Genomic DNA, 26,264 nt, shown 5'->3' on the forward strand with positions numbered 1-26,264 from the left:
CAAGACAGTGTGTTTCTGGCAGATGGCCAGCCATACAGAGCAATGGAAAAGAATTAAAAACCCAGAAAGAGGCAGAAGAGATGGCTCAGCAATTCAGACCTCTTGCTGCTCTTCCATAAGACCTGAATTCAGTTCCTGCACCCATTTGGTCTGCTCACAACTGCCTGTCAGTCTAGCTGCAGGGGATAAACTTCTTCTCTAGTCTCCAAGGGCATCTCACACACACACACACACACACACACACACACACACACACACACACACACACATCAAGACTTCAAAATGAAACTCATAATTTATGAGTTGTCTTCTTTTGACAAGGAAGCAGAAGTGATATAGTGGAGAATTAGTTCTTTTTAAAACATAAACATGAATAGTCACATACAAAAGATGTGGTAGTTCTGTATCCCATACTAAATTAAAACAAATTAAAACAAAAAAGAAATAAACAAACAAACAAACAAAAAACCCCTCTGGGATTGGAGAGATGGCTTAGCAGTCAGAGCACTGACTGCTCTTATGGAGGACTTGGGTTCAATTCCCAGCACCCACAACTATCTGTAACTCCAGTTCCAGGGCATCTGACACCTTCACACCAATGCACATGAAATAAATTTACGTAAATTAAAAAAAATTAACTCTGAATGGATCATAGACCTATGGAGCTTTCAGAAGAAAATGGGCAAAATCTCTGCGATGTTAGGCAATAGGTCTTAGGTATGATGTTAAACACAAGGCAACAAAGCAGACTTTATCAAAGCACAAACCTTTGTCCATCAAAAAATGCCATCAAAAAAGTGAAAAAACCAAACCAAACCAAACCAAATTAAAAAAAACAAAACCCAAAACCAAACCCCTTGCAGAACAGAAAAAAGATATTTGCAAATGTGTATAGTTTACAAGAAATTAAAATCAAGACCATCATAGAGAACTTTCCTGACAAGAATAAGTTTAATTATTCTAATTTAGAAGTGGGCAAAGGAGGGCTGGAGAGACGGTTAAATGATGCTCTTCTAGGACTCAAGTTCAGCCCCAGCACCCACATCAGGTGGCTCCCAACCACCTGTAACTCCCGATTCCAGGAAATCTGACATCCTCTTTTGGTCCCTGTGGAGAACCATGAATATATGTGGAGATACAGACACACATAAATAAAAATAAATCTTAAAAAATTGGGTAAAAGGTCTGAGTAGACATTTCTCTAGAGAAAAAAATGACCAATGAGCATCAGGCAAAGTGATGTATCATCAAGAAGGAAAGTCAAATCTCACACAGTAAATGCCATTCCCCACACAGCATGGTGACTGCAACCAAGCAATAACAAGTACTGGAGAAAAAGTGGAGAACTGGAGACCTCAGGTGTTGCTGGCAGGACCCCCTTCTTGAAGATGTTCAGCAATTCCTTAAGAAGTTGGCATACAGACCCACAACAACTGTACTCCAATGCTCAATTTACTCAGAACAACAACAACAAAGCCCATGAATATTTATAGCAGCATTATTTATAAAAGATAAAATGTAGAAGCAAACCAAATGTACATCAGTTGATAAATGACTAAAAAAATGTGATATCTACACTGTAGGATATTATTTAGCTATAAAATAAAAGAAAGTGCATTAGGTCACAACATGGATAAAGTTTGAAAACATTAAGTAAAACAATCCAGACATGAAAGGACACAAAGGTATGATTTCCACTCATGCAAAATATCTAGAACAGATGTATTTATTTATTATGTATATCGTGTTCTGCCTGCATGAATGTCTGTACACCAGAAGAGGCAACCAGGTCTCATTACAGATGGCTGTGAGCCACCATGTGGTTGCTGGGAATTGAACTCAGGACCTCTGGAAGAGCAGTCAGTGCTCTTAACCTTTAAGCCACTTCTTTAGCCCTAAAACAGACTTAAAAAAGAAAAAAAAACCTATATGTACTGTAATTTAATAGGGCCAACTAGTTCCTGGTGATTGGTAATGAAGGGCTGGAGAGGGGAGAGGCAGAAACATGTAAAAGGACAGAAACCACAGAGTCCTGAGATCATCCTGCACATCTGAACAGTTCTTTCTCTGGGGGCAGAAGTGCAAGTCGGAAAGTTTCAGGACGCGGTTCTGTCACAGAAAAGACCCTCACGCCAGGTGTCACACTATGACCAGCATTTAACTTGGGTCACTGAAATGGCAGTGGACCCCTTGCAGTGACCAGCTGCACGCTGCACGGCCGAGCAACTCACTCCACAGGGACAGTCTCCATCTTCCTACTAGACAACATGGAACTGCAGATCTAAGAGTGGCCTTTGTATACACTACTGACTTGGGTCAACACAGCAAGCATCACTTTCATCTACTCATCCAGTACTGCCCTGTGTAAGAAAGAGCTGCTTCGTTAGAGTGCACTGTTCCCTGGGACCAGAGTCGAGTGTCTGGAGAAAATCAACTTATCTACTACTACTGACGGCAAAAACCTGAAAAATGTCCTTAAACTTTCACAGGTGCAAGCCCAGAAATCTGAAGTTCCCACAAGACTCTAAAACCTGTTCTCAATCCCCCTCCCCTCCCACTCCAGCTGAGAGGCTCACAGCAGCTGTGTCACATTAGACAGGTCCACATGCGGCTCTACTAAAAGCATATACCCGAAGGACAGTGCAAATCATATTCAATTTGTTCACATGGAATTGGTTACATTTAACCTAATTAGAGTGGATAACCAAAGCAGGTGTTTGTACGTTGCCATTGTTTTTATTCTACGTAACTAACTGGTCAGCTACATTTCCTAGGAACTAAGCTGAGGAAGTTCTTAGGTCATAAAAATCATGGACTGTATTTCTTCACATCATGCATAGAGTGTTCACGTTCTGAGCAATCAAAACACAAGCATTGTTGAATACGCTGCAGACTTCACCATTTGACTGCCCTGACACCTAAGCTGCCCCCGGGGGAGGGGAGGGGGGCTGTTAGCATCCAGTTTCTCATCTACAAACCTGAGCTGTAATACGGAGTGCCCGTATCCTTATCTAACACCCGTCCACAAAGCACACCGCTAGGCAGTTAGACCACTTAGGATTCTGATTTCACTCCTGTGAGCTGGTCACTCTTACGGCATTTAGGAAAAAGATAGTAATAATGATAAAGATTCCAGTTGAAGGAGTGTTTATTGTACTTGGCAGAGTGATGTGATCTGACCTGTAAATCCCAGCTAACAAAGAAACCACAGAAACAGTCCCAGGCAGGTCCCGCCCGCCCAGAGCGGCAAGTGCTCTCTTTCTAGTGATATACCCGAGTTCCAGCCGTGCTTTCAGACGGCTCCACACTTTCTTACACTATAAAAACTGTGATTTAGAACTGCAGCATTGAGAATGAAGCCTGGGGCTGGATCCAGAAAGGGTGCTCCAGGGCTCCTGTGGGGGGATGGAGAGCCCAGGCTCTGACACCTTAGGACACACATGAGTTCTCTACACCTCAGTGTGCTCACGTGTACAATGAAGGAACACTAGCACTTCCCCCATTCAAGTACATGGAATGCTGGGCACAGTGCTTGCCCAAGAGCTAATAAGCAGTCAACAAAAGTTGGAAAAGGGAGAGGAAACTGAAAATGATGTTTTCTAAAACTAAGAGCAGAAGAGGCATCCAGGAAGCATCCCAGGGGCAGGGAAGCTGCCTCCAGAGACCCAGACACAAAGGAGCACAAAGCTAGGCCTGGGCACACAGACCCGTAGTCCTTATTACTCGGGAAGTAGAGTCAGGAAGATGCAAAGTTCAAGGTCAGCCCAGGAACCTTAGCAAGGCCCTGTCTGAAAATGAGCATAGAGTGCTGAGGACACAGCTCAATGGTAGAGTGTGGGCTTAGCAAGTGCAAGGACCTGGTTTCCATCCCCAGCATCACAAAACAGTGTAGGAAGGACAGGTTCTTTAGCTAAAACTGTGATCAGTTCTTCATTAACCATCACCTCCAAGATCCATATTTCAATATATTGATGTACATATGAATACAGGTAAGTATAAAACGATCTTCACAAAGTCAGTAAGATGGGGTTGACTTGCGTAAATTACTAAGATAGAAATAAGGAAGGAGTGTCCTACAACTCCACCATCCTAAACTATTTTTAGCACCGCTGCTTTCCACTCTGTCTCCCACAGCCCCAATGTTGGTTATTATGATGATCACACAAAGCATCCCTGATAGCTGGTCAATGAATTTTCCGTACTGCTGGGCTTGTTAGATGCATTTGTAATTCCAGCACTTGGGAGGTAGAGGCAGGTAGATCTATGTGATTTAAAGTTCAGGCTGCTCAACATTGCAAGTCCTAGGTTTGCCAGGACTACAATAGCGAGATCCTGACTCAACAAAAAGTAAATGCAGGCTGGCAAGATGGTTCAGCAGGTAGAGGCACCTTCCACCAAGCCTGATAACTTGAGGTCAATCCCAGGGTCCATGTGGTTGGAAGAGGGAACCAAAGCTGGAAAGCTGTCCTTTGACCAGGCTCTGACCATGCTGTGGTACAGGAGTACATATGCACACACACACCCCAAACAAAAGCATAAAGAAAACATTTAAGAAGTACACCACCCCAAGAATCTTCAGGTCTATTCTTTATAAGAACTTGTCTCCTTAAGAGTGCTGAGAATCCAATAAGAGCACAGAGGGAAAAAAAAGCTCATGTTGTTTTAAACCCACATAACTCCACTCTGTTGTTTTTTTTTTTTTTTTTTTTTTGAGACAGGGTTTCTCTGTGGCTTTAGAGCCTGTCCTGGAGCTAGCTCTTGTAGACCAGGCTGGTCTCGAACTCACAGAGATCTGCCTGCCTCTGCCTCCCGAGTGCTGGGATTAAAGGCGTGCGCCACCACCGCCTGGCCTCCACTCTGTTTTATAACACACAGTAACTTCCTTTGCTTATAGTCAAATGGCTCCTTGGATTTTGGCCTTTGGGGCTCTCTGTGACTTTGTTTCTGCCTTGCCAGCTTCACTTCTGGTAATACTTGCTTAGCTTTGAACCTCAAACTTCAAATACCACAAGTCTTTGAAGACGATGTGGACTCTGTTGGTAATATCCACTTCTTTGTTCACCTTCTGAGTCCCTGTGATTTGTCAAAATCTGGCTGTGACCTCCCCTACAAAGTTCCCAACTCCAAGAAGAAACCACCTCTCTGTGGTGTTTCCTTCTTGGTCCAAGGCACAGTCACAGTCCACACTAGCTCTAGATACATGTGCTCAACATACATCTGACACTAGCATCTCTCATGAATACAAGTAAACCACCACCACAACAACAACGATAAAACCCTTCGTTCAAGTGGTAGAGACAGCTGTGACCAAGTAGATTCCTGAAGCCTGAGCAGGTATGTGAGCATTTCTCCTTAAATGTTACCACTGGGAGGACTGAGTGTGAGGGAGGAGCTCAGCCTTGCAAGTACAGGCTGCATGCAGGTTTCCAGATGATGACGGTGAACACATGGAACCCACAGGGGCCAGTGAGTACTGGCTGAGTACTTGCTGTTGCATGAAGCATATTCTCTGCATGAGAGGTAAGCACACATATTCAGTGATAGCTTTGATTTTCTTACTTCCCCCCCTATTGAGTAGTAGTTTTTGTTTTTTTAAATTTCTTGAGACAAGATCTCACTATTTAGCCTTGGCTGGTTTGGAACTTGCTGTGTACACCAGGCTGGCCTCAAACCCATTCTCCAGTATTGGTTTCCCAGATACTGAATTATAGCTGTGAGACGTTATACTCGTTTAGTAATTGAATCTTTTTTTGTTGTGCTGGGATTGAGTTCAGGGCCTTTGCACATGCCAGGCATATAATGTGTCATTGGCTATACCCCAGCTCCTCACATTTTGACTAAGGAGTGGAAAAAACTAAGGAAATTTTTTGCTTCTCTTTTTTCTTTCTTTTTTGAGACAGTTTCTTTGTTGCTTTGAGTCTGTCCTGGAACTTGCTCTCTAGACAAGGCTGGCCTTGAACTTACAGAGATTCACCTGCCTCTGCCCCGAGCATGAGGATTAAAGGTGTGTGCCACTACCACCAGGCTCATGAAATTAATTTCAGCAATAAATTTCAAATTTTAATGATTTCAAAGTATTACCTTTCCAACAAATAATCAGTATAAAAATCTGAGAAATTTTCTAGTTTTAATATTTGAACTCTAATTAATTAATTAATCAATTGTTGATTAATTGTGCATGTGTGTGTGGGCATGAGTGTGCCATGGTGAGTATGTGGAGGTCAGAAGACAACTTTCAGAGGTTGGTTCTCTTCTTCCACCAAGTGGGTTCTGGTGATTAGTTTCAAGTTGTCAGGGTGGGCAGCGAGTGCCCTTACATTTTGAACCATTCACTAGTCCTGCTCATTTAAGTATTTCAAAGACAGTGTTGTGATATGTAACCCAGGCTGGACTTAAATTTGTAGGCCTCTTATCTTAGCCTTCCTAATGGCAGAACTCTCTGAAGTTGGCTGTACATTTTATACTAATAGAACATCTCAATTTGGAGCAGCTTACATGCATCAAATGCTCAAGCACTAGTTTCTGTGTTTCAAAATGCTAGTTTCTGCCTCCCTGGGCAATGCAAGTACAATACATTTAGAGCTATGGCTGCCATGTTAGAGAAAGGGTAGAAAGCTCTGTTCCCACCATATCTTACTTTATAAAGAAAGGATGCTAAGAGGAGCAATATGTATGTATGAGAAATGCTGCTGAGTTACTAAAGATAGTATGTGATTATACTTAATTGGAGTATATGTTATAATTAATGCTAAGAGTTTGGAGAACAGAATTACTTAAAAAAAAAACCCTCAAATCCATCTTTATAGAGTCAATAAACAAAGGATGAGAAAGAAGTTGGGGAGGCAAAGGTACATTACAACATCCAAGGACAGACCCTTTCATACCAGACTAAACACAACACACATCTGGGTGAGGTGGTTTCATATGCCCTTGGCTCCCACAGTGCACTTTAAGGCAGTTTGAGAACAGGATTCCATATGGACAGAGCTTGACCAATGATTTCCAAAACACAACATTGCCTGTATCCTGGTGAAGAGGTTAGTAATAAGGCCTTTAGACACATCTGTAGACACAGATATGGAATTTGGATGAAATACAGAATGGTAACAATCTAGGACAGCTTACTTGGTAGCATGATCTACATTCTTTTCATAACCTTTGGACCCCAGTTAACTTGAGTGTAAACCAAAGCAGATTCAGCACATAGGTTTGGTACAGCCAGAATGACCATATTTTATTGTACAAACCTGGATACTTTCAAGATTATAAAGGGACAACATTAATATCTATGTTGTGATGAGAGGCACACACTGGGACTTTGGGGTTTTTTTGAGACAGGATCTCTGTAGCTCAGGCTAGTTTAGAATTCAAGCAGCTGAGTCAAGCTTTGAACTCCTCATCTTCCTGTCTCTACCTCTCCAGTGCTGGGATTACAGGTATTCCTGGCTAAACCAGGATGTGGTCCCTGTTAACTGGTATGATGCTATACTACTGGATGTGGAGAGGATTCTGTGTTCTGATTACTTCTGTGTGAATCTAGGGGCTTTGTGGGCTAATATACATCAATCTGGGTGAGGTTGCTTTACCCCCCCCCCCACAAAACACTTTAAATTAGTTTGAATTTGGGAACAGAGCTCCATATGGGCATAGCTAGACTTTGACAGCCTGAACATATTTACTGAAGGCAACAAATCATTGATAAGCTAAACCCAACATAGGAAAGACCTGGCCTACTTGTACTCAGAATCTCCTTGGACAGGCCTAATCAATTAGGAGAGGCTTATTTTAATCAGTTGTAGGCTCATTATCCTGCAATCTACTTTGGATTGGTGAAAATCTGTTTCAGTCTGTGGTCTGGAACTCATGTACTGAACTTCCCGAGGCCTCTTATATAAACATATCAAATTATTTTTATTTGGGATGTCCTTCTCTAATTCACTTTGTGAATCATAATTAAAATAGAACAACTGTATGTGGATCTATAATCAGATACACACATGAACTAGAGACATGTATGAAGTCAGAGCCTGAGGGAAGAACTTTTACACAAAGTGGTGGCGGGCAGATTAAGAACAGGGACTTAATATCCACCAATAACTGAGCCAGCTCAGATATCTCTACAGCATGGAACAGAATGAACTATGAAAAATGTCATAGTTTTCAGAGAAAATTATAAAAAATTATAAAATATCAAAAGGCCAAGGTCTTCAAACATTAGGGTATCTGAGTAGAGTCTTCTCTGAATGGCCAAATAGAACATATTTACTGGTAAAATTTCAGGCACACAAGGGCAGATTTCCTTGAGATGCTTCTAGGAAGGGGCCACATGGATTCTGTTGGTCAGTCTCATTCCCTGAGCTGGGGGTGAGCAAGTGTGCGGGAGAGCTGCCCAAAACTCTCACCTGAGATGTTCTAAGAGAGGATGTGAGTCATACCTGGTTGCTGGCCTTTTGCAGGTCTGTCCAGGCAGCTTGTCAGCAGGAAGAGAACATCAATGTACACAGCTCTGGTCACCAAGCATGGATTCTGCCTGCAAAGGTAAAGAGTAGACAATAAGAGCTCCCAAGGTCCCAATGAGGAGCAGAAGGAGGGAGAACATGAGCAAGGAAGTCAGGACCACGAGGGGTGCACCCACCCACTGAGACAGTGGAGCTGATCTATTGGGAGCTCACCAAGGCCAGCTGGACTGTGACTGAAAAAGCATGGGATAAAACCGGACTCTCTGAACATGGCGAACAATGAGGGCTGATGAGAAGCCAAGGACAATGGCATGGGGTTTTGATCCTACTTAATGTACTGGCTTTGTGGGAGCCTAGCCAGTTTGGATGTTCACCTTCCTAGATATGGACGGAGGGGGGAGGACCTTGGACTTTCCACAGGGCAGGGAACCCTGACTTCTCTTTGGACTGGAGAGGGAGGAGGAGAGGAGTAGGGGGAGGAGGAGAAGGGTGGGAGGAGGGGGAGAAGGGTGGGAGGAGGGGGAAGGAAATGGGAGGCTAGGAGGAGGCGGATACTTGTTTTTTTCCTTTTCTCAATAACACCCCCCCCCCAAAAAAAGAGTAGACAATAAACTGCCAAGGCCGTAGGAAAGAAACAAAGAGGTGTTTTCTACTAGGCATGTCATGAGGTGTAGGCAGCTGCATTACACTAACAATGATGGACCACTGTGGGTAGGAAGAAAATTGGCAATTTGTAACAAAATGAGTCCAGGAGCCTGTGGCAGAGGCAAAGTCTATGCCTCAGTCGGTGTTCTATTGCTGTGAAGAGACACCATGGTCAAGGCAATTACAAAAGAACACATTTAACTAGGGACTTGCTTACAGTTTCAGAGGCCCAGTCCATTATGGTCATGGCAAGGAATATGGAAGCTCTCATACAGGGGCAGTATATGAGACTTTTATGTCCTGATCAGTAGGGGGAGAGAGAGAGAGAGAGAGAGAGAGAGAGAGAGAGAGAGAGAGAGACAGAGAGAGACAGAGAGAGAGAGACAGAGAGACAGAGAGACAGAGACAGAGAGAGAGAGAGACAGAGAGAGAGAGAGAAGAGAGACAGACAGACAGATACTGGGCCCATTATGGGCTTGTAAAACCTCAAAACCCACCCCCATTGACACACTTCCTCCAATGAAGCTGCATCTACTCCATCAATGCCAGGGAAACTGTTCTAATCCTTCACAAAAGGGCCATTCCCTAATGACTAATCATTCAAATATACGAGCCTATGGGGCCATTCCTATTCAAACCACCACAGTATGTGTGAGGACAAAGCAGATAGAGCTATGCCATGCTCCTGGTAAAACTCGGATTTCAACTTCTATCCTGCCAAGTTGAAAACAGGGAGAGGGGGGTGTGAAGATCTAGTATTGTCCTCTTACCTGGAGAAAAGGGGGTGGTGGTGGTCACTGGTTATGAAATTCAGGGATTTAACATTCAGGTGAAGCAAACTGCAATCACATATGAAAATGACACCTACTGACTGCCAAGAGGCACTGAGCACCACACAGATGAACACATATAGAGCTGGTGCTCTTCTCTTAGTACATGAGATTGTCTTTCTTCTTTCTGTGACTGGCTCATTTGAACCTTGGATCCATGTGGCAGAAAGAGCAAGAGACAGCTTAGACTTCCTTTTGAGGACAGTGCTTAAGGCACCACGCTCTGAGCCCCAGTTCAGATGGACTGCAAACAGGCCCGGATTCGGTGTGCTAAGAACTTGGCATGTGTAAAATCAGTAGGCATAGTGGGGTCTGAATGCTGGTTTTGTTACTTGTTATCTCTGGGTACTGAGCAGGCTCTTGGCACTGAACTCACTATCTCTCTGTGAGTCACGAGCATCAAGATGTCAGAGTGAACTGGAAATGACATTCAGTGCCTGGCAAGTACAGACATCTCAAGAGGGCTTAACCCTGGTCCCTTCTACTGACCTACGACTAGGGATGGCCCTGAAGTGGTGGAGTGCTAACCTTCAGGTCTTTTTTTTTTTTTTTTTTTTTTTTGGTTTTTTTCGAGACAGGGTTTCTCTGTGGTTTTGGAGCCTGTCCTGGAACTAGCCCTTGTAGACCAGGCTGGTCTCGAACTCACAGAGATCCACCTGCCTCTGCCTCCCAAGTGCTGGGATTAAAGGCGTGCGCCACCACCGCCCGGCTCCTTCAGGTCTTTTGTACATGTGCGGTGTTACCAACTCCCTATAGTCTGTTTCTACCTTCATCCTGAACTGGCCATATCCTAAAGCTGGCAGATGCTAACATGAAAAAAAAACCCAACAACCCAAAACAACCCTGTCACCACTTGTGGTACAATACACCTGTAATATTCATTTTTAATTTGTAAGTATTGTGCTGGTGTGATGTGGGGAGATCAGGACAACTCTCACCTTCCCTGTGTGGGTTTCAGACATCACACTCAGGCCATCAGGCTTGGAAGCCAGTGCCTTTACCTACTCAGCCATCTCCCCAGTTCCCTTATTATTCAAATTTTTAAAAAATATTCTAGGTCTCTTTTATATCCATTAGCCATAAAAGAAAATGCCTGTAGTATTGAGAAGAATCAATTATAAGGTATATCAAAGTCTATTGTGACTAACTAAAATACATATTTATCAAGAATGCTATGCTTGACAAAGATTTAAAAATGTGCATATATTTAAATTTATGGTAAATTTTTAGTATTTTGTTTTAGTTGTTTATATTGAGCTATACATTTTTTCCTCTCTCCTCACTTCTTACCCTCTCCTATGGTCGCTATGCTCCCAATTTACTCAGGAGATCTTGTCTTTTCTACTTCCCATGTACATAAGATCCATGTATGTCTCTCTTAGGGTCCTCTTTGTTGTCTAGGTTCTCTGGGATTGTGAATCATAAGCTGCTTTTTTTTAACGTCTAAAAGCCACGTATGAGTAAGTACATATGGTATTTGTCTTTCTGGGTCTTGGTTACCTCACTCAATATGATGTTTTCTAGATCCATCCATTTGCTCACAAATTTCAAGATGTCATTTTTTCTGCTGTGTAGTACTCCATTGTGTAAATGTACCACATTTTCCTTATTCATTCTTCAGTCAAGGGGCATTTAGGTTGTTTCCACATTCTGGCTACAACAAAAAAATGCCGCTATGAACATAGCTGAGCATATGTCTTTGTGGTATGATCGAGCATTCTTTGGGTATATACCCAGAAGTCATATTGCTGGGACTTGAGATAGGTTGTTTCCTAATTTTCTGAGAAATTGCCATATTGAAATCCAAAGGGGTTGTACCAGCTTGCATTCCCACCAGCAATGCAGAAGTGTTCCCTTCACCCCACATCCTCTCCAACATAAGCTCTCCTCAGTGTTTTTGATCTTGGCCATTCTTACAGGTGTAAGATGAAATCTCAAAGTTGTTTTGATTTACATTATTTGGATTATTTGTTCTTTTGATGACGAGTTTCTTGAGGTTTTTTTTTTTTTTTTTTTTTTTTGTATATTTTGGAAATCAGCCCTCTGTCCTATGTGGGGTTGGTGAAGATATTTTCCCATTCTGTAGGCTGCCATTTTGTCTTCTTGACCATATCTTTTACTTTACAGAAGCTTCTCAGTTTCAGGAGGTCCCATTTATTAATTGTTTCTCTCAGTGTCTGTGCTACTGGGGTTATATTTAGGAGGTGGTTTCCTGTGACAATGTGTTCAAGTGTACTTCCCACTTTCTCTTCTATGAGGTTCATTAAGTGTGGTTGGTTTTATGTTGAGGTCTTACATCCATTTGGACTTGAGTTTTATGCATAGTAACAAATATGGATCTATGTTCATTCTTCTCCAGGTTGAAATCCAGTTATTCAACAGCCAGCACCACTTGTTGAATATGCTTTCTTTTTCCCATTTTATATTTTTTGATTCTTTGTCAAAAATCAGATGTTTGTGTGTGAATTGATATCTGGGTTGTTGATTTGGTTCCATTGGTCCTCCTGTCTGTTTTCATTCCAATACCAGGCTGTTTTCAGTACTGTAGCTCTGTAGTAGAGTTTAAAGTCAGAGATTGTGATGCCTCCAGAAGTTCCTTTATTGTACAGGATTGTTTTGGCTATCCTGGGTTTTTTGTTTTTCTATATGAAGTTGAGTATTGTTCTTTTGAGGTCTGTGAAGAATTTTGCTGGACATGGCATTGAATTTGTAGATTGCTTTTGGTAAGATTGCCATTTTTTACTACGTTAATTCTACCTACCCAAGAGCATGGGGGATCTTTCCATTCTCTGGTATCTTCTTCAATATCTTTCTTCAAAGATTTAAAGTTCTTGTCATACAGCTCTTTCACTTATTTGATAAGAGTTACTCCAAGATATTTTATGTAATTTGTGGCTATTGTGAAGGGTGATGTTTCTCTGATTTCTCTCTCAGCCCATTTATCATCTGTGTAAAGGGCTTCTGATTTTTTTTTTTTGAGTTAATCTTGTATCCTGCTACATTGCTGAAAGTGTTTATGAGTTGTAGAAGTTCCTTGGTAGAAGTTTTGGGGTCCCTTATATAAACTATCATATCATCAGCAAAAGTGAGAGTTTGACTTTTTTTTTCCGATTTGTATCTCCTTAATCTCCTTGTGTTGTCTTATTGCTTTAGCTAGGACCTCAAGAACTATATTGAATAAATAAGGAGAGAGTGGACAACCTTGTCTTGTTCCTGATGTCAGTAGAGTCACTATGAGTTTATACCATCTAATTTGTAGTTAAGTTGTGAAAGTATATGCTCTAGCTAGAACCTCATGTACTATATTGAATAGATATGGAGAGTGGACAAACTTGTCTTGTTCCTGATTTCAGTGGGATAGCTTTGAGTTTCTCTCCATTTAGTTTGATGTTGGTAATTTGCTTGCTGTATATTGCCTTTATTATGTTTAGGTATGTCCCTTATATTCCTCCTCTCTCCAAGACCTTTATCGTGAAGGGATGTTGTATTTTGTTGAAGGCTTTTTCAGCATCTAATGAGATGATCATGTGGGTTTTTTTTTCAGTTTGTTTATATGGTGAATTACACTGACAGACTTTCGTATGTTGACCATCTCTGCACCGTTGAGATGAAGCTGACTTGATCATGGTGATGATTTTTCTGATGTGTTCTTGGATTTAGTTTGCCAGTATTTTATTGAGTATTTTTGCATCAATGTTCAAGAGTGAGATTGATCTGTAATTCTCCTTATTAATATTGTCTTTATGTGGTTTGGGTATCAGGTTAATTGTAGCCTCATAAAAAGAGTTTGGTAACATTTCCTCTGTTTCTATTGTGTGGAACAATTTGAGGAGTATTGGTATTAGTTCTTCTTTGAAAATCTTGTAGAATTCTGGGCTGGGGCTGGAGAGATGGCTCAGAGGTTAAAGATGCTGACTGTTCTTCCAGAGGTCCTGAATTCAAGTCCCAGCAACCACATGGTGGCTCACAACCATCTACAATGAGATATGGTGCCCTTTTCTGGCCTGCAGTCATACATGGGGGCAGCACATTGTATTGTATACATAATAAATAAAATCTTTAAAAAAAAAAAAAGAAAGAATTCTGGGCTGAAACCATCTGGCCCTGAGCTTTTTGTGGTTGGGAAACTTTTGATGACTGTTTCTATTTCTTTAGCTGTTATAGGTCTATTTAATTTGCTTACCTGGTCTTGATTTAATTTTGGTATGTGATATTTATCTAAAAAATTGTCCATTTCCTTTAAGTTTTCCAATTTCGTGGAGTACAGTTTTTTGAAATATTACCTAATGATTCTCTGGATTTCCTTCCTGTCTGTTATGTCCCCCCTTTTAATTCTGATTTTGTTAATTTGGATATTATTTTGTTAAATTATATTTTGTTAATTTGCCTTTTGGTTAGTTTGTTAATTGCCTTTCTAGTACTTTTGTTAATTTTGTTAAATTGCTTTTTGGTTAGTTTGTTAATTTGCCTTTTGGTTAGTTTGGATAAAGGTTTGTCTATTTTGTTGATTTTCTCAAAGAACCAACTCTTTGTTTCATTGATTCTTTGTATCGTTTTCTTTGTTTCTATTCTGTTGATTTCAGCTCTCAATTTGATTATTTCCAGCTGTCTAGTAATCCTGGGTAAATTTGCTTCTTTTTGTTCTAGAGTTTTCAAATGTTCAAATGTTTCAAATGTGTGGGATTTTTCCAGCTTCTTCATGTAGGCATTTAGTGCTATGAATTTTCCTCTTAACACTGCTTTCATTATGTCCCGTGAATTTGGGTATGTTGTGTGGTCATTTTCATTGAATTTTAGGAAGTCTTTGATTTCCTCCTTTATTTCTTCTTTGAACCATTGATGAGTCAAGTGAGCACTGTTTAACTTCCATGTGTTTGTGTGCTTTCTGAAATTAGTGTTGCTGTTGAATTCTAATTTTAAGCCATGGTGATCTGATAAGATACATGGGAATATTCCAATTTTTTTTTTTTTGAGGTTTGCTTTGTTACCTAGATGTGGTCAATTTTTGAGAAGGTTCCATGAGGTGCTGAGAAGATGGTATATTCTTTTATGTTTAGATGGAATGTTCTATAGATGTCTGTTAAGTCCATTTGATTTATAACATCTGTTAGCTCCCTTATTTCTCTGTTAATTTTCTGTCTGACAGACCTGTCCAGCGGTGAGAGTGGGGTGTTGAGGTCTCCCCCTATTAGTGTTTGTAGTTTAATGTGTGACTTAAGCTTTGGTAGTGTTTCTTTTACATATGATGGTGCCCTTGTATTTGGGGCATAGATGTTCAGTACTGAGATTTCCTCTTGGTGGATTTTTCCTGAAACTATTATGAAATGTCTTTCTTGTATCTTTTGATTGATTTTAGTTTGAAGTTTATTTTTTTAGGTATTAGGATAGCTACACCAGCTCGTTTCTTAGGCCCATTTGATTGGAAAATTTTCCCCAACCCTTTATTCTGAAGCGATGTCTATCTTTGAGATTGAGGTGTGTTTCTTGTATGCAGCAGAAGGATGGATTCTGTTTTCTTATCCAATCTGTTAAACTATGTCTTTTTATAGGTGAGTTGAATTCATTTATATTAAGGGATATTAATGACCAGTGATTGCTAGTTCCTGTTATTTTAGTTTTCATTGCTGGTGATGTTATTCTGTGTGTTTTTCCCTTCTTTGGGCTTTGCTGCTGTAAGATCATCTATTGTCGTATTTTTGAGGATGTAGCTAACTTCCTTGGGTTAGAGTTTTCTTTCTAGTACTTTGTGTGGTGCTGGGTTTGTGGAAAGGTATTGGTCTTGTTTTGTCCATCTATGGTGATTGACAGTTTTGTTGGGTATTATTCTTTAAGTCATTTTCTTCTGTTTCATCTATCTTTGATTGTTCAAGTCTTGCTGTTGTAGGGTCAATAATTTTTGTTGGTGTTGTGTTGTTCTTTGTCATGTTGAGTGCATTATTACCTTGTTTACCCATCTTTTCCTCTGACTGATGTAGTTGGGACTATGTCTCTGGTGATCAATCTTCCAGGTGCCAGTGAATCTAAGATGGTTACTCCTCGTGTTGCAGTCAGGGCCATGGTTCCAGTCACTCTGTGTTCCCAGAGGTCGCTCAGCACTCTGCTCAATGCTCCCGGGGTTGTTAGGGCCTGCTCCCATGGAGGTTGCATACTCCCTCAGCAGTGGCTCCCTCGTACCTGCCTCTGTGGAGGTCACTGCCTCAGGCCTGTTCCCACAGATGTCCCTGGCTTGAGCCTGCTCCCAAAGAGGTCTCTAGCTTTGGCCTGGTTCAGCAGAGGGCTCTGGCTCGGGTCTGCTCCCTCAGAGGTCCCTGACTCGCACCCAGTCCCGCAGAGGTCTTTGGCTGGAATCTGATCCCTCAGCGGTGACTACTTTGAACCTCGTATTTACGTTTTCTTATGCTTCCATGTGCCATTCCTCCCACCTGGAAAGTCTCTTATTCAGTCTCCACACTCATAATGGATTTATTCCCACTGTATGTTAACTCATACTTTTACTCCTTGGTATCTTTAGTGACAAACCACTCCCTTGGTGACTTGACCTCAGTCTGAAATGGCGATCCTGTCTCCCGAAATCTCAGAATGAGACTGTCTTATCTAAATTTTTTATTTAATATTATCAGTGTGTGTGCTTGTGCTCATGTGTGTGCCATACACACATGTCGTATTACACACATGGAGGTCAGAGGTCAACTGTGTAGCGTTGGCTCGCTCTTTCCCCTTTTGTGGGTTCTGGGGATTGAACTCTGGTCACCAGGCTTGCATAATAACCTTTACCCGCTGAGCCATCCCTCTGGTTCTCCACCATGTATTTTGAGGTCAGGTACTCCCTGAACCTGGGTGAGACCTACTGACCAGCAGGCTACAGAGATGCTCCTGTCCCTACACTTCCATAACACTGAGATTACAGGCATGTACTGCTACACCCAGACTGTACATGAGTTCTGGGATCTGAAGGCAGATCCTTACACTTGGGAGGCAAGTGCTCTGCCAACTAGCTGAACTTTCACCCCAGTCCCTTGTTTTTCTTCCCTAATCCTGCCCATCATTTGCCTTTATCTTGTTTTCCTCAGGTTTCTCAATCATAACTCTTTGTTGTACTCCTTCTCTCTACAATTGTGTCACTGTTTAACAGCTGGGGTCTACCCTGCCAAAAGGCTATTCAGGGAAGTAAGTCAGAAAAGAACACGCAGGAGGCCAGCCCAGGGGGGGCGGGGAATCAATGAACCACCAGATGTCTCCCACAGGGCTGAGTAATGGCCCCAGTAGCTTTGTGCTAGAGCTAAGCAGAAGAGACAAAAGGGGGTACACTCACGCCTTTAATCCCAGCACTTGGGAGGCATAGACAGAGTTGGATCTCTCTGAGTTCGAGGCCAGCCTGGTCTACAAGAGTTCTAGGACAGGCTCTAAAGCTACAGAGAAACCCAGTCTCAAAAAACAAAACAAAACAAACAAAAAGAGACAAAAAGGATGGCATTAGGCCTCTGAGAAGTTTGCCTACTTATGCGAGGATAACAAAGAAATCCTGGGTTAAGACCTCAGGAATGAAGAGGAGAAACATACTAGAGCAGACTGGAGAAATGGCAGGGCCTATATGAATGTGGGTGCCCTTTGTTGCTGTTTTATTTGGTTTTGTCTTTTGGGGCAGTACTGAGGATTGAACCTAGGACTTCAAGCATGAGAGCCAAGTGCTCTACCACTGAGCTACAGTCTCAGTTTTCATAAATGCACTTACTTGGGCAGGGTAAGATGGGAAGAATTCAGATGGACATAGTTGACCAGACGACATTTCGAGACTTGTCTACAAATGTCAAAAGGATTTGTTTAGATTGTAGAGAAGCTGGCATGTGCTGGGAAAGCAGATGAGTTGCATCCAAGGGGGGCTCCTTAATGTCCTAAGCTACCATTAGCTACCATGTTGCAGAGTCACAGCCTCCTGCCTCAGTGTTTTCTGGACACAGCCATAAAGACAAACGTGGTACACTGATTTGTTCAAACTTAGTGTGTAATAGGCTTTTACAATAAAATTTTTAGCTAAGTTGTTATGATGATGATGATATAGATGATGATTGATAGGGTGTCATATAGCCCAGGCTGGCCTTGAACTTCCTATATATCAGAGAATGACCTTGAGCTCCTGATCCTCCTGTTTCCACCTTCCAAATGTAGAGATCATAGACCTGTGCCACTTTAACACCTGCCTTTTTTTGTTTGTTTGTTTTTTTAAAGCCAAGGTTCAGTGTTCAGTATGTAGCCCAGGCTGGCCTTGGAACCTGCTATGCAGTCCAGGCTAGTCTAGGACTTGCAGTGATACTCCTGCCCAAGTTTCCCAGCGTTGTACGCTGCAGCTAACATCCTTTTAAACATTCCTAAACGAACAGAACCCCTGCATGCTTCCTCAGCAGACACAAACTGCCAACTGTGCTGGCTTCCTGGGACACTGCAAAGACAGACCACTCTGGCTACTCCATAACTGTGAGGCTCTAGGCCAGCTTGTTGCAATCAAAATTATGGAGGATCCTCCACATTCTGCCACTTTAGATCCTAGGAACAGAGACTCCGGGTCAGAACAGAGCTCATGCTGGCTCTCAGGGACTCAGAGAGTGAGTGAATCTGGCCTGCAGCTCACCATTTACAGCTCCGCTCTCCAGGACAGCCACAGAACAGACCCATGTGGAGTGAGAGAACTGGGCTTTCTGTCAGCCTTCTCAGTCAGGAAAATACTTTCCTCTCTTTCTCACTTGCTCTGACTTGGAGACAGTACATGTGAGCTCAGGGTGAGCCAGAGGTTTGTTCTTGGTCTGTCAAGTCTCTTTGATGATGGGAATAAAACCCCAAGAGACAGAAGCCAGCTGGACAGGAAACAAGCCACAGAGTTTTGGGGGGCTTGGGATTTTTTTCTACCTCCAAATGGAAAAATTCTGGCATGGGCATAGTCTAATGAAGATTTATAGTGTTTGAAAAACTCAGACTGGCCAGGGTCTAGCAGATGGGCTCGGAACCAGCAGAGCAGCGGTGCTGGAAAGTGCAGACAGAGTCAGGCCCGACTACATTTATATATAAGAAATAGAATGAAGGGCTCTTTTGAAAACCTTGTTTTTCTTCCACCACTCTTTAAAAAAAAATCATTTATCTCTTGACAAACACCCACCCAAGATCCTGATGAGTATGTCTTTGCCTTGGGAAATTTCTGAACTCCATTAAACTTTCTGCCCTCTGTCCTGGAAAGTGGGGGTTGGGGAGGGAAGGCAGGACATGTCCACAATGGCCCCAGTGTCTAGAGGATGGCAGGAGCTCTTGGGAAGCCTGTGATAAATTATTTACTTCTCCTGGCCCTTCCGGAATCCCAGAGGCTGCTGATCTGCTTTAACTGAGGTCTATTCATTCAGAAAACATTTACTCAGAAGCTACATGCAGCCAGGAATAGTGACAGGGTCTGGAAAGATGAAGATGACACAGATACTGCCTGCCCTCAAGGAACTTAGAGTCCTGAACAGTGTTCTTCAAACTGCCGAGTATATATATATGGCCCACTTCATCAGTTATGAAATAAACCAGTGGATCATGACCAGTGAAAAAGACAGGATGGAGACAGGATGAAGACAGGACGAGGCAGGGAGAGAAGAAAATGAACTCTAAGGGTGTCACAGTGGTTTCAGTACCTTGTTTGTTACAGGAACAAACAGTACCTTGTTTGTTTCTAGAACGTTCTTGCCCAGAATGATTGATCTTATATATCTTCTTTTTTCTTCTTCCAAGACAGAGTTTTTCTGTGAAGACCTGGCTGAATTGAACTCGCGCTATAGATCAGGCTAGTCTTAAACTCACAGAGATCTGCCTGCCTCTGTTTCCAAGTGCTAGGATTAAAGGTGTGTGCCACAACTCCTGGCTAAGCTTATTTATCGTTAAATGAGATATAATTAATGCAATGCAATAATTTTAAGTAAAATATTGAATATTGTTCCTAGCCCTTAAATTCCTTTTCTACATAATGATATACCTTACATTGCACTGAAAGGTCACAGATATGGAGAAAGCTATCCTTCTTGAAATCAAATCTGCTAAGTCTTAAGGAACTTTAATTTACTTCCTCAACCCTATGTGCGTATGTTGAGACAGGGCCTTGGTATTTAGCTCTGGCTGGCCTGGAACTTGCTACAGCCCTCCTGCTTCTGCCTCCCATAATTAGTTGCAAGTATTTGGAGGTAAGGGTACAAATTATTCACAATTTCAAGCCACATTAGAATTCACAAGCCAGTGTGTGTCTAGTGTATCTGTGTATATCCATGTACACAGACTCACATATATAACCACTGGCCATATGTATACATTTTTGGTTTTATTTCTTTCCGGTATGTTTGTGTGTTAGTTTTGACTATTTAAAACAAAATACTTTAAGTCTACTAGTTTAATGGGAGAAACATGACCCTCATATTAGAGTATGGCAGTGCCATGAAAGAGAGATCAACAGACAAATGAAGGCTGCTAAAGGAGACAAACCTGTCTGCCCGGTGAGGAGTCTGGGCAGCAGGCCATGGCAATGACCCCAGAAGAGGAAGCAGCGGTACATCTGAAGACTTGAGCACACGGCAGCTATAGAGAACGTGGTGTTGAGAAATGAGAAAGAGAGGGGAACAGAAGCAAGTTGTGCAGAATGAACAGGGGCCCCACAGTGAGAGCTCCAAAGCCCTAAAGGGCTGAAGATCCTGTGGGTCCCCTCAGCTCAAATCACAACAGAGGGCTTGAAGTTCACTTAGTACTCTGACCCCACAGGGGCTCTCTTGAAGAGGCAATCCACTTAGGATACACAACAGCAATCTCCTTCAGAAGAACCCACAGTTATGTCCAGAGGGCTGGAACAACCGTCCCGGTTCAAGCTCCTGGCATCATTAAAGTTTCTAAGTCAGGAAATCTGATCTGGATTTCAACAAAATCTGGGTCTGGTCACTTTAGTTCCAAAGGACCTACTCCCTAAACTCTGGGTGGAGCCAAGGCTAACCTCTCTTGAGCATTGTAGGGGCATTCAGCAGAGGGAGAGATGAAAAAGAGGACCAAGTTTTGACCTTACAGAATATATGGTTTTTGTGGGGAAGGAGAAAAAAAAAACAATGAAAAATAATGCCATGAAGGAGGAGGGGGCTGGAGACATGGAAGGACTTGAAAACAGGTCCAGCTGACAGGTGGGATTGATGAGATCTTGAGTCTCAGCTAGGGCTCATCAGTGTCTGGGTTTGTGGCTCCAAAGAAGGACACAAGGAGGAGAAAACGCTTCTAACTAGAGCCAGCAGTGAGCAAAAGCAGCACGGGCCTCTAGCAGGCCCACACAGAGGCAGTGGGTGGTCAGGGAAGAGGGACAAGGCTACCAGATTAGAGAAGCAGCAAGGTGAGCAGGGGCAGGTGCGAAAAAAAGGAAAGGCAGGGAATGGCAGAGAAGCACCATCTATGTCTGTACACACTGTTATGACCGGGCTCTTGACCCCTTGCCTGCTGTGCTGGGCCCTTTATTTGAAAGGCCCCTCAAAGCCTACCCTCTGGTTTCTTGACTAGCCTCCTGGGAGCCATAGCTGGCTTGTTCAAGGCATTCTGCTGACAGTCCTCGGGTTTCCCAGAGGTCCCTCTTGGCAATCCCAGCAGCAAAGCACTGTTGTGGAGGCAGTCCACAGAGCTAGCTAGTGTTTGCCTACAGAGCCCCTGTGGCTAGAACTTAGGAGGTCTTCCTTTGATGCAGGCCACATTAAGCCATGTAAATGTGGAAGTGTAAATTAAATAAAGAGAAGCTCCCTCTCCCATTCTGATTTCCATTTTTACCACAGACTGGCCAACTAATCAGCATATGGCATTCTTGGAGAAACAAATGGAGATTTGTGTAAGCCATGATGCCAAATGATCATGAATTGCAGAATATGTAATTTTAAACAAGCTATTTCCCTCCACTGTACCAGCTAGGATTCAGATCTGCAGGCGAGCCAGCTGGCAGCAACATGTAGGGTTGGCAGGCTCCCCAGTCCCTGAGATTACCTTGCCTTCATGAGGGGGTGGTGCTGGTGGGCTGAGTAATTATGACAGACTAAAACCACCAGTGCCTGCATAGACACCCCAAAAGGAGAAACTGCCATGTAGTCCTCCTTCTTGGGCTCTTCAAGTCAAGTCTTTCCCCAGTCTCTGCATTGGTATGGATCACCTTCCAGAGAATTTGCAGAAAGACCGTATGTTGGACATATCTGGTAAAGGAACAAAAGCCCCAGCCATGTGCTACTCCTCCAAGGGCTCCTCCTGGGGAAGAAGCTTTGCTCCTAAGAGAGAGGGTCCATGAGGGCTGAAACCTTTACCCTTTGACCAGGATGAGGCCCACCCATAGTCTATGGAAAGCACTGGGGTCCCCTCTCAGGGCAGGCCTGAAATCACAGGCTGCTCTGCTTCCCTTTACTGCCACCCCAGGGGAATCCACAACCCCAGACCATGACTTCCCCTGCTGCCTGAACGAAAGCTCACCTGGCCTTTTCAGTGGGCCCTTAGGGACTCTCAGAGACTCTCATGTTTTTCCATCTTTCTATTAGGCATCTTTTTCTTATTAATGCACTACTATTCAAGCTGTGTGCAGAGAATGATGAAAAAGAGACCTTGTGTGGGGTTTGGGATTTGTTCAAAGCCTGGGAAAGTATTTTAGAGTGTGTGTTTTATTCCTTTTATGAGAGATGCATGTTTCCCTCCCTCTGTGACTTGTTTAAAAGTAAAGTTTAATATGCTGCCAGAAAAATTGCTGGTTAATAATTTAATAAGCTATGGGCTAGGGATTATGGGAGAAAAGTAGTATCTAAGCAAACCTTTGTTGTAGTTTGGACTTGGAGGCTGCAAAGCACTGACCACACTACAGAATGCTAACAGAGTCTCTTTGATTCTTCCAACTTACTTTCCAGGAGCACAACAAGGATAAAGAAGCAAGGAGAATGGGAACTCCTGGATGCTGATTGACAAGTTCGCTTTACAAACTAAGGCCAGGTGAACTTGGCAAGGCATATGCTTGGACCTCAATCCCAGCAATACAAGCAACAGAATAACAGTATAATGCATTTTATGAAAGGGTTATCTTTAAAAACATTCTTATTTAATTTTATCTTCTTACTAAGAATCATAGACATTATTTTTCCATTTTTCAGAGTCAATAACACTATGTTCATAGAGCTCAAGTGACCTCCCCAAGATCAAGGCAAAGCTAAAAATAGAGTCAAGGTTTTCCAGACAAACACATTGTATTTATGTGTCCCAAACACAACTACTAAACAGAGACAGTGTGCCAAGCATAAAGGACACGTTGGTGTGTACCCACACACACTGGGGTTGGTGTCTTTCCAGCATGGCTGACAATGCTAACAGAGCCCAAGATGCCTGATCATAGGTCTCTCCCTCTTGTGCTTGGCCCTTTGACACTGCAAAGCCATTACTACCAGGTTTTCTCCAGCCTCCTCCATTTTCTACCTCTTCTCCTCTTCTTCCTCCCTCCCTCCCTCTTTCTTTCTTTCTTTCTTTCTTTCTTTCTTTCTTTCTTTCTTTCTTTCTTTCTTTCTTTCTTTCTTTCTTTCTTTCTTTCTTTCGAGACAAGTCTCACTGTATTCCTGGCTGGCCTGGAAAACCCACAGAGGTCTGTCTGCTTCTGTCTCTCAAGCCTGAAACCTCACATCTTTAGCACTTTCAACTCTGAAGACAGAAGTGGAACCTCTGGATGGTACAGGCCACAGTGGTGGGCTTCAGGGACACATGGCAGTGCCCCCCCTAACTTCAGCACAGCCTTTTTTTTTTTTTTTAACGCTGAGGTTTCCTGCTAAACTAGTGCCTTAAGAAGCAGCCCCTCTCCAGAACACAGGGATGTGGCTCTTTAGGCTCAAATAGGAATGCTTCTCTGAGCCTGCATGGGAAGGTGTTTCTAGAGGCTTGTAGTCCAGTGTAACCACTAAAGAGGCCTGAGCACAACAGGTAGCTGAGGGCAAGGAGAAGTAAGTCAGTGAGGGTCTCTTCCAGGCTCCTCCCTCAGCCCACTAGCAGAAACCAGTCCCTTTCCTACAAGCCTTCCTGAAAGAGGGCTAAACCCTGGGCACACAGGGCAAATGTACCAGGGCTTAATCAGCTCAATACTGGGGCAGGGAGGGAAATAGTGCCGTAAAGACTGTGGTCAAGCTAACTGACTCCAGAGGAACTACCTCTAAAAGGTCACTGCTACAAAACACTGGACACTGGGTGCTCAGGAGAATGAACTTCCTCTGCTTGATAAAGAGGTAGCAGACTGTGGCTGCTGGCCTCTCAGGAAGAGGTCTGGAACAGTGGCCTTTGATGGCAAAGGCTAGGGCTGGGTCATATAGGGAAGGCAGTTTCTGCAAGGATGATCAGGCAGCAGTGGCAGCTAGGGTGAGAAGCAAAACAGAACCTGCTACGTTCACCCCTACCTGGAGCCATATTCTGGGGACCACACATGTCTGTTAGGAAGGCTGCCCATTTTCTTGTCAATTATCTCCTCTGCACTTTTATTTTGATTAGATCACTGTTTTCAAACAGCGAGTTAGGGTACCTCGCAGTCCCTTCTGGGCTTCCAATGGGAGGGAAGCCATGCAGGTGGTCTCCATGCCCCACCCCAGCTGAAACTGTTTACCGTCTCTGCTACACGAGCTTCAGCAGCATTGAGTTTCCACAAAAGCTTCTGCGTGAGGGAGGAATTTCACCAGATGAGACCATCTTTACATTCCCTTTCCTAGCATAAACTCCATGGTTCTGTGATTCTCTTAACAAAAGCACAAAGATAAAAGCCATGCCATTCCCACTTCTAGTGACCCAGGGGACTGGCAGGCTGCTGCTGGGGAGCTTTTGGAATTTTGAATTTCAAGTATGTACAGACAGAGGCCTATCACCAGTGTCTGCCTGAGGCCAGCAGTTATATCTTAAAGTCCTGGACCAAATGCGAATTCCTTTGGTTGTGCTTTAAGGGCCATCACATCTGGTCCCTTATCCAGCGTTGCAGAGCACCTCCTGAGGCTCTGTCTCCCACTGCTCACAAAACGTGTCGCTACGGTGTGCATGTTCTTTTTCTATCACCTCTGCTGTTTTTAAACCACACCCCAGCTCTAAAGGTACTCTCAGACCTCTCCGAGAAAATCTCCCGACTGTGCAAATTCACCTTTTCTTTGGGACTTTCATACTTACTGTCTCCACTGCCATTTGAGCTCCACTATTGGCTAATAGTATTTGTAGGCACTGGACTGCATTATAACTAGACCACGACAGCCAAGGTCTACTGAGGTTCTATCCCATATGCCTAAAGTACTTATCACAGTGCTGTGCACTGTGCTAAGATGCCTTGGTACCTGGGAAGCAGACATTCTTCACTTACTCGACAAAGGTTAGTCTGTATCTGTATAACCCCTCCGGTTCTCCAGTCAAAGAAAATTAGCCTATCAAACAATTAACCCTCTCTCAGCCTGTTCAGAGTCTTTTCCTCTTGGAACCCTTCCTTGACCCCTGTACCCCACAAGCTAGCATTTATTTCTCTTGTTTCTGCTCCACTGTGACTCATTTCAGCCCTTAGTAAAGTCTTACTTGCTTATGTTTAATCTGTTCTTGTCTTGGTCAGGCTTTTTTTTTTTTGAAGATTTTTTTTTCATTTATGTATATAGGTGCTTTGCCTATATGAATGTCTATGACATGTATGCCTGGTGCCTATAAAGGTCAGAAGAGGGCATCAGATCCCTTAGGATTGGCATTATAGATAGTTACTGCCAGGAAGGTGCTAGAAACCAAATCCAGGTCCTCTGCAAGACAGCAAGTTGTCTTAAATTCACTGAGCCATCTTTCTATTATCCCCAAATGGTTTTTGATACAGGGACAATATTTTACACCTTAAGTTTATATTTTGACTTTTGAGACAGGGTCTTACTGTGCAGCCTAGTCTAACCCTGAGCTTGCAGCAATCCTGCTCCAGCCTCCTGTGTGCTGGAATTACAAGGCCACGCCACCACACCCTAGTAATAAGCACTCATTTTAGACTCTCCAGCATGCTGCTACATTGTTCTATACTGTCTGTGAACTGGAATTGGCTTTAATTAAACGGAAATGGCTCAGTGAAGGTGGTGGTTTATCCAAAAGACAGAACATATTACATGCTAATATGTAATACTAATATTAGCAACTAATATTAGGGAAAAAATTACCCCACTACACTAGAGCTTTACATAGTATTATGGGAAGGCAAGTTGGAACATGACAATATTGTCCAAACTTTCCACCAACAGCCCTCCACCCCTCGGGCCAACAGCTACAAGTGGAGGAAGATAGAAGAGCTTTCTAGCCA

At 42.9% G+C, this 26,264-nt stretch overlaps 1 protein-coding gene across 1 annotated transcript in view; it reads right to left on the reverse strand.

The window, feature by feature from the left end:
* Thada (THADA armadillo repeat containing) overlaps nt 1-26,264 on the reverse strand; it is a 302,624-nt gene that overhangs the window by 63,383 nt on the left and 212,977 nt on the right. The window contains exon 31 of the mRNA XM_075955218.1: nt 8,436-8,530. Within this exon, the coding sequence (XP_075811333.1) occupies nt 8,436-8,530 (95 nt within the window). The remainder of the gene's footprint in view (nt 1-8,435; nt 8,531-26,264) is intronic.

This window comes from Microtus pennsylvanicus, chromosome 21 (assembly GCF_037038515.1).
Source record: "Microtus pennsylvanicus isolate mMicPen1 chromosome 21, mMicPen1.hap1, whole genome shotgun sequence".
Classification (NCBI taxonomy): Eukaryota; Metazoa; Chordata; class Mammalia; order Rodentia; family Cricetidae; genus Microtus; species Microtus pennsylvanicus.